We start from the raw sequence: 18611 nt of genomic DNA on the forward strand, positions 1-18611 counted from the left end.
ACAGACATACATGCAAACATATGCCACGGTGATTAGTTTCATGATTTTAGCTGCTAAATAACCTTGACCGCCCGCACAAACACACATACATCATATAAGCGCCGACACTGACAGCGGCATGCTGGGTCTATGCTGGGTCTTAGCGCAGTGCGACGGCTGCAGGTGTCCGGTACTTACTACCAGGGTGGAGCAGAGACAGAGATTTAGACAGAGAGAGGGCCTGAAGGAGAGATCGGCTGTGGTTGACACTGTGGAGCACGGCATCTACGGGGCACAGTGGACAGAGTGGCTGCTCACACATCAGCTACAGTCACCACGTACAGTCAACTCCGGACTGAGAGCTCTCTCATCACTTTTTCATGCAGGGGTGTGGGCTCGTTGTGAATATTTGACGAAAGCAAAACTAAAAATACTGTTAAAGGAATAGTGACATTTTGGGAAATGGACTTATTTCTTGCATCGTGTATCATGACAACCTTAGGCTGAGGACAAAACTCCAGGATGTCACTTCTACCAGCCAAGAAGCAGAGTGCCACATAACCACTTCTCAGACCATAACTTAGTTAGTTAGCTTGTAGTTGGTTTGGTCACCTCTTGACAGAGCTAGGCTAGCTGTTTCCCCCTGTTTCCCGCCTTCATGCTAAGCTAAGCTAACCCTCCTCTCGCTGTAGCTTCAATAGAGTGGAATTCATCTTTGCATCTAACTCTGGCCAACAAACAAAAAGGATTATTTCCTAAAACTGAGTTACTATAGCTATAAACATTTATTGGGAGTTGACTGCACTTTATATTAGTACGTGAAAAAAATCGGCTTTTGCACCAACCGCTCCATCAGTGCCACCCAAACGAGTGATGTTAGTTAGCTCATGGAAACATTGTTAGTTATGCGTGACTAAAAACTACGTGAGGGAGTGAAAAGTCTCAGTGTTACTGACCGGGGCCGATCTCTGAAGTGTGGTTGTCCCGGGTGAAACGAGCTGGACGCAAACTGATTTTGGAGGAAGAGTAGGAATACGAACGCAGTCGGATCCCCTGGTCACCCAACTCCTAGACAAGGACAACAAAAATAATTGAAAACAGGAAGATAAGACTTAAAACGATACTTCTTGTGGCATAAAAATTGATGCGTGCAAGCCTGGGATGGTGTTTTTACTTTTACGGTGGGTTCACATGCTGAGGCAGACTGGCTGCGAGTGCAAGGAAGGTCAGGGGAGGGACGAACAGTTTCCATTTTGTCTTCACTTTTGTCGACATCTGACGAGAGCGGGGAAAGCGGAGACTTTGGCTCAACGCTGTCCTCTTCACTGTCCACTTCCAAAGCCACTAGACTGTGACGAGAGCAACAAAAGACACGTTAAATACAGCGACAAACTGGCATTCTGATTATAGAAAACGTAAAGACATGTAATACCTGAGGTCGCAGGTGTCCATGGGCGGACTTTCTCTCTGATTGGTCAAATCAGAGGAGGCAGGACAGGTCAGCCTGGCGAGAGCCTGGTCAGCGGGGGAGATTTGGGGAGAGAAGAATACAGAGGGAGGGTCGAAATCTTCTGGATACGGTGGAGGAGTGTCAGTGGCTAGCAGGAGAGCTTCTGAGTCCACAGCGTCCCATAACCTGCCGTCCGTCCCCGTGCTGTCTCCGGTCACTCCACTGACGCTGTACTTGATGTCACCATCTTCCGCCTAAGATAAAAAACAATCAGGGTGTCTACAGCTATCAGGCACTTGAACTGATTGCATTTGGAGGCCTTTCAAGATAATCATATACACATTTTAAGATAGAGATTTTTGGACAAATAATCTTTTTCTAGTTCAAACTCTAATGCAAGAAGTGTACATGTACAAGTTAGGGGAATCTATATTTTGCAAACAGGTTAGGTGCAAGTATAATTTCATCAGAAATGTCTCTTTTCTTGCAGAAGAGCTTGACTCATTTCAACAAAAGACATTAAAAGAAGGATAAATTGAATCTGAGAACCTTTTTGTCGCCTCACAAATTCAAATTTAAGATGATTTAATGACTAAATTATCTACTCATCCTCTTGTCGATGGAAAGTCGGGTGAAGCTTCATCGTCCACAAAACATTTCTGGAGCTTCACAGCAAAATAGTGTTGCAGCATTCTCCTAAACAACTGAATCAGATGAGGACCTGCTTTACTTTTTAAAGCAAGTCCTCATAATGGCTATAAGAATAAAATGGCTCCTTTCATCTCGTCTGGCATAATCCAAGTCTCCAGAAGCTTGAAGCCCCCAAATAGAAATGTTTTGTTGACTATGAAACTTAACCCGACTTTCCATCGGCATGCGTTTGAGTAGATAATCACTGAATTTATATTTTCGGGTGAACTGTTCCTTTAAGGTCTAATATACATAAAACTGAATTTAAGACTTTTCAAGGACCTGCAGACAGCTCGACAAAAGCCAAACAGAAAAGATTCAGTAATAACTCTGGGGTTTAAAAACAGGATGATTTATGACCTGTGTCTGATCGCTGCTGTTGATCATGGAGAGCGGAGAGGCTGCAGCACTCTGGATGATCTGGTTCTGGACTCCACTGGACCGCATGGGATGCCCATTTACTGTGATAAAACATACAGCACAATCTCTCAGTATGGCTTCGGTGTAGTTTATAATAATTCAAACAGACTGCTTCTCTTTGTCTCCTACTGTCAACTACTCCACAGTTTTGTGCTCTAAAAGATGTCTACCAGGAATTTGTTTTTATTCCACCGGATGATTTACCGTCTCAGAACACGGTGAGGAGCCACGTTTTATTACCATTAATCATCCTAACATCAGCCAGATACTTAAATGTCTGGTCGAATACAGAGCAGCGTGAGATAACCAGATACCAACATTTTTCTCTGTCTGACACCGGACAACAAAAACACACTAACAACCATTTAATAAAGAAAACACAGCCAGAGCCGAGAGAACAAACACATCACATCAGATTGTTGAATAATATTTCCTTCGGTTGTGATAAGCCCTCTGTTTTCCTTCATTTCTTAGTCGACCGCGGAGCCATAATTCATTGATCTTTCATCATTTGAATGTCAAGGCTTAGATTAAAGACAGGAAAATGTGATGAGAAACGTACTCCCCGTGTGACCTTTAAAGGTTTGTTTTCATAGAAAGCTCCACATATCAGCCTCACCAGCAGGTCGTCTGTCCGCTGGAAAATAAGCAGTTTATTGACTATTGTTGAGTCATGCTCTCTTTTATTTGCCTAACATTATTTTTGTACACCGTCTCTATGTGACACTGATAAATAGAATAAAAGGAACATGATTTTCACACCGGGATTAGGTTTGAACCCTTTAACTTTGGCTAATTAGCTAACTAAGTTTAGCCACACTAGCTTACATAAAGTGTAACTGTCTCATTTCATGATGTTATTTCAAAGTGTATACATCTATATTAAAGAGCATGTTTAATGCTGTCATATCTCATTAAAACAACACTTTTACCAACTTAAGGTTAAAGAAGAGACCAAAGACTAAAGAAAAAATGACAACTGAGGAAGTTACTGTAAACAAACATTGTGATTCGGTCTTTAACGTCTTAAATTGTAAAGTAACTTGTAACTATATATTACACATGTATAGTGCCATTAAAAAGCACAATATTTAACTCTGAAATGTAGTAAAGCAGAAATGCAAAGCAGCATAAAGTAAAGTAAAAACACCTTAAAATATTACTTCAGTACTGCGCCTGTGTGCAGTATATTAACAGTTATTCTGTAGGCTATGTACCACTGCAGACATGGGTGGTGGAGGGTATATCTGCTGCAACAATGTGGAAAAGTACCTCCCCTGATGAGGAGCCATTTTCATAGCTCTCTGTGCTCTTCCACCCAGACTTTGATGTCTGGACCAGCCATGCCTGCACTAATGTAAGGGAAATCCTGGGCATCACAGAGGCATTTCCTCTCTGCTGCTCTCACACAGAGAAGCCATTAGCACGGAGCTCAAACATACCAGGCAGACTTCTTACATATATATTCATCTTGTCCTCCTGCTTTGATCGCCCAAACCGTCTGTGTTTGCAGCTTTGCACACAGATACTAAGAAATCTGCTTTCCGTTTAAAACCGGTGACAGATTAAAGCAGCACCAGGCTCAGCTGGTAGACTAATTGTCACGTCGGCTCGCTCCAACAATAACCGACACGTGCTGATTTATGTCGGTGACACCAGAGAAACCGTTTTTACGATCATTTCAACAGATCTGGAAAAAACAATAACTCTGGATGACAACTTTGTACCACAGTGGCCTCGAGTCGCTCTCCTCACGACCAAAATATTTAGCTGAACAGTAAGTTTGAGCAACACAGAACAATCTGCAGTCTGTTTAACACTGGGATTAATGCCCTTGTGTTGTCACTCAGAGCTACTTCATGAAGACTTATTACCATACACACACTTCTGTTTACGGGCTCCACTCAGCAGCAAGAGTTTACAACAAACCGCTCCTCCTTCCACAACAAAAACACAGGAAATTAGCTTTCACAGTATCCGTGGCAACACCTGAAACACTTGTGCATCCTCCTGAAAGTTTTTTTTACAAGCCAGGGAGTGTTTGTGCCAGCTCAGCTTATATAATCCTGCGTGCACGTGTGTGGTTAAAGAGACTTCAAGCTTAATGCATGTGGCTCACCTAAAATGTCAGCTTTTCTACAAAATTTGAGCTTGTCAACATCCTCCCCTCTCGAGTCCAGCACAGAGCTGCACTGTCCAGGGGGGGAGTCGGGGGAGGGGATGGCAGGGCGACAGGCCAGCTCAGACAGAGTTTGAGTAGGACAAGTCTGACCCCATTCCTGTCTTTGTCCTGGTGACAGGGCAGATTCCTGGACTCTCAGACTGCGTCATGAGTGGAAGCCGCCGGGTAAAAGACCGCAACCTGCACCGCCCGGAGACAGGCTGCAGGAGGATAATACATCTATTTAATGAAAGCAAACTGCTCATCCACCTCGAACAGAAGTCTGAGAACTAAATGTATTGATTTCCTCTGATGTGATTCAAAACAGAGCTCTGCGGTATTGTGCCAGCATCACAAGAGAAAAGATTCCAGTCATTATGCGATGTTCCCACACCCTGCTGTTCAGTACAGCCACAAATATGTTGTTGTGTTTTGTTTTTTTTATCGGTTGCTGCTACATCATTTAAGCCACATGGAGCTCCTTACTAATGCCAGTGCAAAATAAAAATGTGTAACCAGTAGTTCATGTTTACTCACACTAAGACTACTAAGACCGCAAACAATGATTATTTTCATTGTCGATTAATCTGTCGATTATTTTCCCGATTAATGGATCAGATTTTACTCAAAGCCCAAGATCACGTCCTCAAACGTCTTGTTTTGTCCACAACACAGCGATATTCAGTTTACCGTCATAGAGGAGGAAAGAAACCAAATAATAATGATCATCTATCATCGATCATCAGAATAAGGGGAAGACCAATAATCAGCCTGGCCAATAATTCAGGTCAATATTCAGCTTTTTTCCGATAATTGGTATTGTTGAGGGGTTTTTTTGTCCAATTGCCAATGAAAAACATTAATTCACCATTGTGAATACACGTCAAAAGCATGGCTACACCGAGGGAAATCTGGATACAGCGTCAGAGGCAGAGCCCCATTCGTTCCTATGAAAGCTGCTCAGTGGCGCATGAAACCAAAACACTCCCTGGGTCCAGAATTACCCGGATCGTCCGTGCTGTGGGGCAGGTAGAGCGTGCGCACTAGAGACTTCCAGCAGCCAGGACGGCTTACTTCCTGTTTCGCCCCCCATCTTACTTGAATAGATATGATCTCAGCTCTTCTGAACTTTCCAAATAAGTCCGAACGGCTCAAATCATGACAGTGACACAAGTCATTTCGCGGTTGTTGTGATGCTAAAAAAACAAATTCACCGTTTTACAGCCTCGTCTTTCACAATGTAAGCTTATGGGAGAATGTATTTTTGGGCCGCAGTGCATGGGTTTCAAAGCCTGGCACGCTTCTTGAGGGCAAGTAATAGCCCATCAACACTGAATAATCTGAATCTGAAAAGTAACTAGTAACTTAAGTTATCAAATAAATGCAGTGGAGTGGAAGTATGAAGTAGCAGAAAATGGCAATGGAAAGTAAAAGTACTTGAGTAAATAGTAGTCGGCATTTAATGTAATAACTCACGACTAATCTTTAATTGCTGAAGCTCTAAGCAACACCCTGCACCTCCTCTCAACAAGAGTCATGTTGATAAAATCAGGTCCTCTGAATATGACTCTACTACGCAGCAATGGAAGCCAGATGCTTGAATAACTTAGTACAGAAACAATATTTCAGTCTGGAAAAGTTGCTATAGTGCTTGCCAAGCCAAAATGTTGAGCAAAATAAATAATTCCTTTATCTTGAATCCTCGAGGTAGATAAATAATTTGACAGTGACAGATCAAGTGAGAGGACTCACCAGATAACGAGGACGGGTGCTCTTCTACATCATCGTCGTCATCCAAGGACAGAACGAGCTGTTCCTCAAAAACCTTCAAACGAACCCGACAAACACACACAGGTGAGGCATGAATTCATGTGCTGTTTCCTCCAAAACTGCAGAAACACGTGAAGTTGCATGCAAGGACTCGGTAACAAACTTAAGAGGCAAATCTATAAACATTTGCAGTCACACACAGACCCACATATGTAACTGTATATATACTCACATTGTCCACCAGCCTCTGCTCTTCCACTCGGAGCTCCTTGCTAATGCCTGTGCAAAATAAAAATATTTAACCAGAAGTTGATGCATGACATACTCTCCTCCTCCTCCTCCTCCTCCTCCTCCTCCTCCTCCCAACAAAAAGTCAGGATCTCTGGATATGACTCGACTATCCAGGAATGGAAAACTGGCCAATGGGATGTTGTGCTCGTGCAAAGCAGCAGGTCCAGAGGAAGAGCACAAACTCCCCACTGTGAGGTTGTTATTTCGAGAGGATTAATGGACGGCTGCTGAAGACGGGACAGGGTTAAGGTCAATACCGAGGTACACTTCCTGCTTCCCTTTATGAGTCGATACTGCCATGTGCCATCTCCATGGTAACCAGAAACAGTGGCCCACAGGTTAAGTGGGAGCTACCAGCGCATGACAGGGAGAGACAGGCAGAAAAATAAAAGAGGCGGCATTGAAGGATCGCTGTGTGTGTGTGTGTGTGTGTGTGTGTGTGTGTGGTTGCGTGCCAGCCTGAGCAGCTCAGGAAAAAACACACTCTTTTGTCTGTACTCTCAGAAGAAAGAAGAAACACACACGAAGGGGAGAGTGCACCTTTTATGGTGTCTGTCGGGAGTGTTTTCTTGGTCTCTTTAGGTTGTAAGTGATGGATGTCGGACCATACAGATGTTTGCTCAAGTGGATCTGCAGCGGTTCGTTTTCCACTCGCATACCGCCGCACGCAGTCAGACGGACAGCAAATAAACGCTGTTTGTGCATGTAGAGACCAAGTGATGGTAATACACGGGCTTCAACTAACGATTATTTTTATTATTGAGTAATCTGGTGATCATTACGTGTGACAAAAGAGCAGAAACAAAGGCCAGCAGTAATTTCCCAGAGTCAGAGATGACGTCTCACCTGATTTGTTTGTACAACACCTGTTTCAGCCTCTTAACATCGGCTCCCCGGTTCTTTAAGGATTCATTTTACAATCTTATTGATTACTTTTAAGGCTCTTTGTGGCTTGACTCCAGATTATATTTCAGACCCTTTAATCCTTTATGAAATTTTGCATAGTTTGAGATCCTCGGACAGTGGTCTTCTGTCAGTTCAAGGTGGTTTTTAATGTGTTGTTTATAATCCAAGTCTTACATTTTTCTTGTATTTGAGCATTCATGTTGGCATTGTATTTCATTTTTTCAAGCACTTGCTCTGATAAGTGCTCCATAAATTTTTTTGTCTGACAAAACAACAGTCCAGACTCCAAATGTATTCAATTACGACTGACGTTAAACAGAGAAAATCATAATTGAGAAGCTGCTTCATAGATTCACTAAAAGATTCATCAATTATCCAGATTTGTATTCATTTGTTTTCTGGATGTACTAATAATTTAAGCACAGGACACGACTACACATGTGAGTCTTTGTATGCTTATGTCACTGAGTGTGTGTGTGTGTGTGTGTGTGTGTGTGTGTGTGTGTGTGTGTGTGTGTTCATGTGTCTGGCTTTGTGCATGATGTTTGTTTATTCGCAGCTCGTGTTACACAGCTGGTACATCCATGTGATAGCGAGCGGGCGGCACACGGGGGAACGCAGGTGATGTCATGTGCTGGAGTGCCATGGGTAAACACGTTTGTTTACAAGTTGTATTTATTTACAATTAGTGTAACTGAATACTGTGCTGAGATCTAAAATCAGTATCTCTATCTGAAAAACATCTTGTGATGCGTCCTTGCCTCACTGATAACCAAACCTCATTATCAGATGACTGGAAATAAGTCTAAAGGAAATAAATGGGCACATTTAATTTAAGAAGTCGCCTCACCTTCATCACGAGGGAGGAGTTCATCTGTTCCTCGCTTGTCTCCTTCACTATCAGCTTTGAGCACATTGATCTGGAACAAAAACAGCCGAGCAAAAATGATTTCATTATACAATTTTTTGGTAAAACTGTAAGTAGCTTCTGTGATCAGATGTTTCAAAACATCATGCAGCCTCATTCTGCACAAGCTACTATCACTGCATCCTGACAACAGCCCCACTTTTTGTGGACGATGAGATATATGCCGATGTTAGGGAGTAAAAGATTCAGATTTTGACATATCGGCCAACACATTTTTTGCACAGATCCCTCAAATGTTGTTATCAAACACTTGTGACAAAGATATGTAATGGAGGCAGGATATTTCACAGTTAAACAATTAACTTTATTGTACAAAGACGACATCAATGCCGGGGGTGTCACAAATTCATACATTCAAAATCAAATGCAGTATCAACAATCGGCATAATTCCCGCTTGGCGAGTAAATCTCGTAAGACTCTCCACGACTGTGACAGTTTACACCAAACTAAATAAACTAATACAAAAAGCTCTGCTGAGCGTCTCTGCTGTTTCTCTTCATAGATTTATGTCGGCTTCTCTCCTCTGCTGTCTGGATGTGCCGGGGTCAGAGGGACAAATCCACATTGTCTCGTACGACAATGGATATATGTGCCAACAGGAACGTTATGGTGCGTTCAAGTGCACCTCATATAAAAATGTAGTTGACAGCTGTCGGATGGTGGATATGAAGAATCGTGACACCCCTAAGCGATACATATACAAAGTAAACTTCAATGGGAAGTCTATATTGTAAATTACCCCAAGCATCTCATTCTGCATTATAATCTCTAAATAAAATGTCTTCATATCAGTACCTCAACATATAGGCCCATACTAATATATATATGATAGGCTGACTGATATATCGGTTGATCCTGACCTGTCTGTCCTCTTCATGCCCTCTGATATAAATCTGCAGCGTTGTGTTTACGCTCACCTGCTCCACTCTTATCAAAATGTCCGACTGTACGTTAAAGGCTGCAAGAGTCGACGGTTTTATTGCCATTTACTCAAGCCAGAAAAAAACCTGTGCAAATGGCCTTATCTCCACACCAACAAACATCACATCAGGCACAAAGACGCCTGGGGATATGTATCAGCCTATATCCTATATGATATGATGTGATATACTAGATGTGATAACAATATAGATTTCTCACCAGTTTGAGGATGCGGTTGTCTCCCAGTCTGTCTCGGAGGATCTTGATGCCGTCCTGACGGCAGCTGCTGGGTGTATTCTGCATGGTCAGGGTCAAGGAGTCCTTCCCGGGACAAAACCTCAGCATGCTAGAGCTGTCGGACCACACGCACCACACACCTGGGACAGGGCCGGTAACAGGACCTGGAGGACTGATGAGGAGACAGAAAGAAGCACCTACAATCAGACTACAATTAATAGGAAGTGAGGTTGAACTAAAGTTAATTTAGTGAGAGAGGAGCCTCCCCTGTGTCATCTTCATTGGTCTTTTTATTGATATATTATAAATGACATATATTATAATAAACTTTTCTGCAAACAGATTAGGGGTAAATAAAAATGGAAAATATTGAAAGATAGAGAAACCTGGGCATGAACAAAACGAAAGAAGACGACAAAAAGTATGTTGGAAAATCACCTAATAGTAGATCATTTTATTATTTATTACAGCCCCGCTTCTAAGAAGTTGGGAAAGTTGGAACAGAATGTAATGATTTGCAAATCCTTATCAACCGATATTCAATCAAACTCAGTGCAAAGACAAGATAATTAACATTCAAACTCGTAAACTTTATTGTTTTATGTCAATATACCCTCATTCTGAATTTGATGCCTGCAACACCTTGCAGAAGAGTTGTTTCCAGGGGCATGTTTACCACTGCGTTACATCACCTTCTCTTCTGACGAGTGTTTTGGAGCTGAGGACAGTAATTGTTGCAGATTTGAAAGTGAAGTGATTGAACACGAGCCCCCGAACCCCTGAATTCCGCGGAAAGGTGAAGAGTTTGCATGCCCGACTACTTAAAGCTCCTTTTATCTTCTGACAGCTGTCACGTTTTGAAATATGACTGCTCATCACACCTGAAGCAACTCAACTGCAGCGCAGTCTATAAACAGAGCCGATTTCTTTTGCTGCTTGAGTGGATTTCTGTCGTTGTATGCGAAGAAAAGTTATTTCAGCAGTCAGTCATATATTTTCCTTTGCTTTTTAAAGTGGATTTTTGTAAGTTTGTGTGTTATTTTTCCAGCAAAAACAGTGTGTGCATGTACGTTTTTCTGAAGAAGTGGTGGGCCTCCCTGAGCTGATAATAATGTCAGAGTCATGACTAACATGGTGTTGGATCATGTGTTGTTTATAGCAGCTTATTAATATAATAAGGAGCTAATAGCATGAGCTTCACTTGCAATTCAGAAAGCCTTTAAACACCTTAAATAGTTCAAGAAACTCTTTTTAAAAAAGCCCCTTGAAGCAACAGAAGAGGATATATTATTAAGAAGAACATTATTTTTATGTATGCACGATGAATTACAACACACATTCCCACAAATAAGAGAGACAACAGATCGTATCCTTACGCTGCCAGCACTCTGAACATGTCATGTTGTCCGTCCTTCTGAGCCAGCTGGAGCGGCGTGTCTCCCTCCTGATTGGGTAAGGTCAGCGCCCTCTGGCCTCTCGGTTGGTGGATCAAGAAACGGCAGAGATGGACCAAACCCAGCCGGACCGCGAGGTGAAGGAGGGTTTCTTTAGGCTGAAGCTCCGCAGCTAGAGAAAGAGAGCAAAGAATGAAGATGGGATGATGTGCAAGCAGAGACAAACTATATGTACGGTAGATTTACAACATGAAGTTAATGGAGGAGTTGAATTACAATAGATTTTCAGCAGGCTTTTGCACAACCAAACTAAGTTTCAGGTAATTAAGAAACAATATTACAACTGCCTAGTTTGTAAACCAGGGTGTCTTGCCATAACTAAAGTAGCTTAGTAGCTTAGCTTGCTTACTAGTTTGACAGCATAACTTAGAGAGGCAGAATCTCATAACTGCAAGTTTAAAAATAGCAATTAAACGATAAAAAGATTGTAATTCATGTACAACAACTTCCTTAAATAATGTCAATAAGCAGTAATTAGGCGGTTATGGAGGAACACTCTTCGTTAACGGTCTAGTAGTTAAAAAAACATGGTCAAGCAGAATAAGGCATTAATAAGTGCTTTATAATGAGCCAGTACGCTACTAATATGCATGCCAATAAGCAACTAGTTAATGCATCGTGGTCACAATTCTCTGACTTGTGTAAAATAAACCTTTCCATCAAATCGAAGTATTGGACACCTGCTCTCTCAACTGTGTACAGATGCACAGATGTACAGATCATCTGCTGCATACTGTATGTACGGAATGTGAGACAGAAGCAAACGGTGCAGATGAAGGAATGAAGGACTCCGGGTCGCATGAGGTCTGCAGTATATCAATGATATTACTACCTAGAAAAACTGGATGCTTCACCGAGCCAACACCTGCTCTAAAACAGTCGCTGCCTTTTGCCTCGTGTGCAGCGGAGCATAAGGGAGCATAAACAGTAAGTATGAGGGCGTACGATAAACTGTGACTGTGAATGATGCTTCTGATGCAGCAGCACATGGTGGCACCAGCCTGGCCTGAATCCTCCGCATACACCCTTGTTGTTTTGTAAGCACAGGATGAAAGAGAGGACCAGAGGTACTTTATCTCTGGGCCTCCGCTGTAAGTGTGGGTGAGAGCCGAAGGTTGCCATGGCTCTATCTTTCGAACCCAGAAACAATGTGGAGAAGAATTCAACTCCTACTTTCTCTTTTTCCCTCCAATTTGTCGCCGGAGCAGCCCGTCACTTCCACAATGGCGCCGTTAATTGTGACCCAGTTTCGACCGGCTGAGAGAGGAGTGAATGCTGAACATGCTCTTCATGCAAAGTTCAACAAACAAGAATGTCATTGTCGAAAAGGCCGGTAAATAGTGCACTGAGCGACCACGGGCCGACACCTACTTTGCATTTGCACCTCGCCCATGTTTTGCATGGATGTTTACTTTTTATAAACAAATCATGTACGCACGGAGGCCTGAAAGGGACATACATTTCTTATGCATCTAGTGATTCTCTAGTCTCATTTCTTTTTCCTTTCTAAGCTAAATAAAAAAAAACAGTCTGGAGCTGTAAGGAGCCAATAAACCATCTGCACCAACTATACTTTCCCATACTAGAGCCTGTGATCTATTAAATGTCTTTCGATGTAATTGAAAATACGCCTATGTTCAAAATATAGTGAAACTTTGGCATGCTTTAAGTGTTTCAAGCTCATTTCCTAATAATAAAGAGAGACGTCACTGCTTTGAAATAATGAAACACCATAAATAAAAACTGAGGCCGGACGCCAAAAACAACCCTGACACAGCTGCAGTGTGAAGGAGTGGGAGCGCAGTGCAGAGAGGAGGATTGTGGGAGTTGATTTAATAGACACAGAGGTCTGCAAGACAACTCTAATCTGACTGAGGAGGAATAATGGCAGTAATTGCTCCCTCTTTGGAGCACACCGGCCTCTGCCCGGCTGGCTGGCTGGTCCTGCACATCATGTGATGAAAGAGTTGGTCTGTGCAGTCAGATCTCATGTCGGGGTTGAAACCTGCTGAACACCAGAACACCGCTGCAATGATATTAACCCGAAAGACTAATATTGTTTGTTCGGGAAAGGGTCAGTTTTATTGGTTACTTTCGTTATGTGTAAGCTTTCCAGTATTCACTGTGCACATAACAAAACAGTGGTGATAAACCAACTACCTCAGAACAATTTATATCAACAACTGCCGGCCGAGCTGTTTGATTTATTTTGATTACAATTATTTGAAAAATTAGGTCTGCAATAGGCCTAATTAAATTACCCTTCTTCATTGCTAGCTAACATTAGCTTGCTAAATAATGTTACAGTAGTCATAGATGAACTGTAGCAGTAGCTAGCCAGCTTAGAAGCTAACAGTTAACACTAAAAGTTAAATGAAATAAATATTGCATCAAATAAAATGCTTGTGTGAAAATCCAGTAATTAGATGCCTAATGCCTAGCTTAGTAGTTTAGCAAGCTTAGTATCTTGATAGCATAACTTAGAGAGATTGATTTTAAAAGTGCAATATCTTCATATTAGATCATGTGATGATAATAGATACTTTCCATAATGCTTTTTTTGAAATCAGGTCATCAGTTTGAGCAAAATCTTTGAGGGGGTGACAGGCGCTTGTTACAGGTTTGCTGCAGTTGCGAGACGTCACCTCGGCCCTGCTCCGGAGCAGGTCCATCGCCAGTGTGGCTCAGTGCGGCTTGGCTCAACTCGGCGCAGTAAAACTTATGATGTAAGAGCAAATCAGCACGGCCAAAAGGGCAAGTGGAAAAACGGCATACTGGTCATTTTTGGCCCACTTGTAGAGGCGAGAAGGCCAGGTTGGAATGAGTCATCTTAGGGTTGAAAACTTCAACATCAACCTGCCTTTCTAGAAATTGTGTCTCACATCACACAGATCTCAGTATTTACACTCAAAGGTGCCTTTTTTCCAGTTTTCGCACACCTCATGTTTTTAGACATCTCATTCAACTTGCATTCTGAGCTCCTGAACCAGCTGGTGGTACTCCCAGTGATTTCTCCTGAAAAACATGCCTCTTACTGCATCAACTGCATTCTGTCTGGCCAGGCTCTTACTTTGGATAATCAGACCCAAGTATGATCAGGTAACTAGTTTCTACTGAAGAAACAGGCTGGAGATCTCAAACCCTGAGCGAATAACACCAAATCTGTGATTAGATAACACTACTAGGGACGTTTCCAGGATGTACATAACAGCAACAACAGCAAAAAAAAATCTAGACAAAAAAATTTCCAGGAAGTTGAAGTGTCGCACTTTTAAGAGTTTTCCTCATATCTGCTGAGCAGAGGGGAATCCCTGATATTTGACCTCTATGGTTTTCTATGATCCAGGAAGTAGCGGAGCACAAACTAGGACGTGAGTGTGCCAGAAAGCATCGATGTCAGGCAGGGACTGGAGTGTAGACAAAATGACCTCTGCCAAATGAAAACCTACAAGACCGCAGCTTGTTCGGTTGCACTCTCACTTCCTATTTCATTACCTTCTCTAGGCTGACTCTCAGTGTTTTCCCACTGCTGAGGGTAATCCATGTTGGCCATAGCCAGCGTGATCTTCTCGTCCAGCTGCCTGAGACCAGCTTCGCCACCTGAGCATTGTCTGAGCCGCACATCTTCCTCACTGCAGTCTAACCCTTCAGCAGAGAGCTCCTCGTCAGCTGCCCAGGTGGAAAACCTCTTCAGGACCTCTAGGTAGCTCTGAGGGCCGAGGTGGTCCCTGTTTGCACTCAGGTACTCTGCAGCCTCCTGGGCAACGTCCCTGAGGTATTCAAGACATGCTTCACCCTCGCATGGCTTGACTCGGTCTTCTGTGTAAATGTAGGATGTGACAGTGACACTTTCCACACGGGCATGACCTGTGGGAGACAGAGAAACTCATGATACAAGGCAGTGAGGCAATGAAAGGCAAAGAGAGATCCGAGTGTTGTTAGAGGTCGACATACCGGGAACTGTGAAGCGGAGCGTCGTCCCGTCATCTCCTCTTTTTGCTGCAGTCACATGCGAAAGCGTAGAGCCTTGTACAACCACATAAAACTTGGCATCCTCAGGAGCTTCGGCTTGTAACCTTACATGGGCCTCCACCTGTCCCTGAAATAATAAGAAGAAAATGCCTTTACAACACAACCAAGATAAATATGCACTAAATTATTAAATTGGGTGCAGAGCCAGGCCTCCTGGAAGAATAAACACCCAAAGTCACATCGGATTCTGCTCTGATCAAGATTTATTTTTTAACAACCGCTACTGCTGATAAACATCTATCTGACGTGACTCAGCCACAAATGTTCACAGACGAGTTAATAGTCTGAAGTTTTTTATTCAACCGCCTCCTTCCTCATCTCCTCTCCTGGAAGTTATAGCGACGCGTGACCACATTAAATGTACCGTTACCTTGCAGAAGTGTTACCTCTAATACCTTAAAGTGGAAGTAGCAAAGTGGAAATTACTAAGAGCCCTTGATATACAGCTTTCTCTAGAAGGAAACCTCCTTTGTTATCAAAGTGCTGACACATTCACGCTGGGCTCACAGTACTGATCGTACTGGATGGAAGGAACAAAAATGGGGCAGCGGGGAAGAAAAGAAAAAAGACACCAGCTCTTTCCTCCCAGTGGGGGTGAGCTGCACCCTACCGAGCGTCTACTTCATCATCCACCTTCATAATGAGATTATTAATTTCTGTTACATCACTGACCTCATCTAAACTCTGCTTATTCCCGCATCATCACGAAGACACCCATACTGTAAATCCCATGACTGTCTACGATCCGCTGATGACATTGAGGGCGATTGTGCGTGAACGCAAACCCCAAACTGCAATTCACCGCATCCGATACGTCTCCGCAGCGTTTAACCACTGATTGCAGGAATGTCAAAGCATCGGGTTAGCGGCGCAACACGCTGGGAGAGTGAAAGTGGAGCCTCTTAGTCACTGACAAAACAAAGTAAATGTTTTTCTCCTCATTATCAATATAAATTACCCAAACACAAACCACAAGATTTACTTCCCCTCCCCAGTATTATTTTCCTCCGCAGACTGACCTCCACAAGAGGGGTTAGCTCAGAGTGTGTCTGTCACGTTCAAGAGGGATCACATACTTGGGAGTTTCATGCTTGTGCAATATCCTTATCTTGTGTTTTCTTGTGCTCAACTTATCTTTTGATTTATGGGGTCACCCTTAATCTATTCCTATTGTTAATACTTTTGTCTGAGGCATCCATCATGTTAAAAATCTATTTTTAGGGCCTCAGTTTAGCTTTACATGACCATTTCTTCTCAAGTCACCTAACGCTGCATGTTGTGGCTTCACAATGCTGAGTCTGAGTCTTCATCACTGTAACGTTGCTCAATAACAAGGGACTGAAGCACACACAGCTGATAATTACAGTTAAGACTGCGAATGGATTAAATGTAATCTGCTTCATTATGTGTCAACAAGACTGTGAGTCTACTGAAAATCTACACAAGAAACTGTGAGCCTGATTCTGCTGACATCAGCATGCTGACATGCTCACACAGCCAACGCCTCCATGCTGATGTTTAGCGGGTATAATGTTTACCATGTGCACTATGGCCTCTAGTTAACGTGCTGACAGTAGCAGATAATTAGTACTATAGACAGACTGATAAATACATAAGATATGGTAAATTGACTTTGTTGTCCACCTCGGAGGAAATTTGTTTTGCCCTGATGATGGCACTAGACAAAGTAACTTATTTTATCAACAATCAGATTAAAAAAAACAGATTCCAATGATCAGAAATGCTGAATATCAGATCTGATAACTGGCCAGACAGTACATGTAAATATATGTCAAATTTAACTTTATTTAGACTTTTGATACTTACGTATGTTCAATATCAAATACTTTAAGACTTTTACTTGAGTACTATTTGTATGGGTCAGTTTCCCTTTTATCAAAGTAATATTTAATTTTTTTTTTTTATTTTCTTTGGGAGATTTTTCTCTAAATAAGTGAAAACTTGGACCTGCTGGTGTCTCTTAATGAAAACTTATTCAAACACCAGTCAGTACATCCTCTGGGGACCATGAATGTCTGAATTACAACCTGACAATCCATCCAGTTGTTGAGATTTTTCAGTCTGGAGTAATACACGACCTCACAAAGAAACCAGTCACTGACAGGTTCAGCAAAAAGTCAACAACTCTGACTGAGCCCTCAAACTCATATCAGTCTCCCCTTTCTTTGCTTTGCCCCGAGACTCTCTGAGCTTTCAAGAGTTGCTTCTTGAGTCCAGTCCAGAGTGTTTCATAGGTAGAAATCTAACTGACCTCTTGTGCTAGCATGCTGTTGGTTTTGACTGATAACAAGAGGTCTGACTCAGACATCAGCCAGTTTCTCAGCTTGCTGTGAGTCGCTAAGTGGCTTTAGCTGCTGTACCACTTAGTGAACACTTAACCGCTGTTACCGTTATCGCTGATTGTTTTTCCACCACACAAACCGATAAGATGTGGTTTGTGCAGCCTTTCCTGTTTTCCTACAAGGATAGCTAGTCAGGAATAAAAAATCTTGCTATTTTCAAAGTAACCAAGACATTTTATTTATCTTTTGCAATGGAGCGACTGTTAACTGATATGTTTTGGACAAAGATCTGAATTTTTTGTCTATATTAGCATCAAGTAGCTTTCTCCAGTCTCTATCTTTGGTGTTTTATTCTGTTAAAATTGCCCTTCAGCTATTAGACCTAAATGTCTTGTTTCTAATATCTTCTGATGTTGTTTTCACTCCTTCAGGGAGGCTGTAGTTTCCACTTAATCCTCCCAACCTCAGATCATATTGGTTTACACAGGCACAATGTGATCAGACTGGATTGTTTTTTATTTTTTATCCCATCTATATCTCCTTTGTCTTGGGGAGGAGGAAGGAGGATGGCTGGCTGGCTATGCGACGTCAGACCAATGTGATCTATGGCCTTTTCTCCATGGCATTATCACGACACAACCTGATCCGGTAACAATGAAATATTCAACACCTCGTGGTTTTACCTCATGCCTCCCATATGGGCAGGTTTCAGGTCAGGCATAATGTGTTAACTATTGAGCATAAACATAAGGAGCTTGGTATAAATCTAAAAGACAATCCTGCTGTGTGATTCATGACAAAATAAGAGGAAGGTATTAATATTTGTTTTTATTAGAACACCGAATCCAAGGATACACCGCTGACATTATTTTATTATCTCCTCGTGTTTTTGTCCATTCAGCTGGGAAAAACAACATCAGATCTGCTGCCTGTGGTCTCCAGGAAACCGGCAGTCATCAGCTTTAGAGCTCTTTGCAATGATCTCCTGAGTGCAACACGTAGGTGACGTCAGGGGAGCAAGATCACTGCCACTTCAACAACAAAAACAGCTCCAATAACAGTCAGTCT

The 18611-nt window shown here is 42.4% G+C and overlaps 1 protein-coding gene across 1 annotated transcript in view; it reads right to left on the reverse strand.

The window, feature by feature from the left end:
- Positions 1–18611, reverse strand: part of arhgef28a (Rho guanine nucleotide exchange factor (GEF) 28a) — a 47167-nt gene that overhangs the window by 21448 nt on the left and 7108 nt on the right. The window contains exons 3-14 of the mRNA XM_084383916.1: positions 15163–15307; positions 14704–15075; positions 11131–11320; positions 9737–9926; positions 8518–8587; positions 6703–6749; positions 6453–6525; positions 2480–2580; positions 1412–1683; positions 1154–1328; positions 936–1047; positions 178–264 (exon numbers count right to left, since the gene is read on the reverse strand). Coding sequence (XP_084240042.1) covers positions 178–264; positions 936–1047; positions 1154–1328; positions 1412–1683; positions 2480–2580; positions 6453–6525; positions 6703–6749; positions 8518–8587; positions 9737–9926; positions 11131–11320; positions 14704–15075; positions 15163–15307 — 1834 coding nt within the window. The remainder of the gene's footprint in view (positions 1–177; positions 265–935; positions 1048–1153; positions 1329–1411; positions 1684–2479; positions 2581–6452; positions 6526–6702; positions 6750–8517; positions 8588–9736; positions 9927–11130; positions 11321–14703; positions 15076–15162; positions 15308–18611) is intronic.

This window comes from Pagrus pagrus (assembly GCF_965226575.1).
Source record: "Pagrus pagrus genome assembly, chromosome: 19".
In the NCBI taxonomy this organism is placed as follows: domain Eukaryota; kingdom Metazoa; phylum Chordata; class Actinopteri; order Spariformes; family Sparidae; genus Pagrus; species Pagrus pagrus.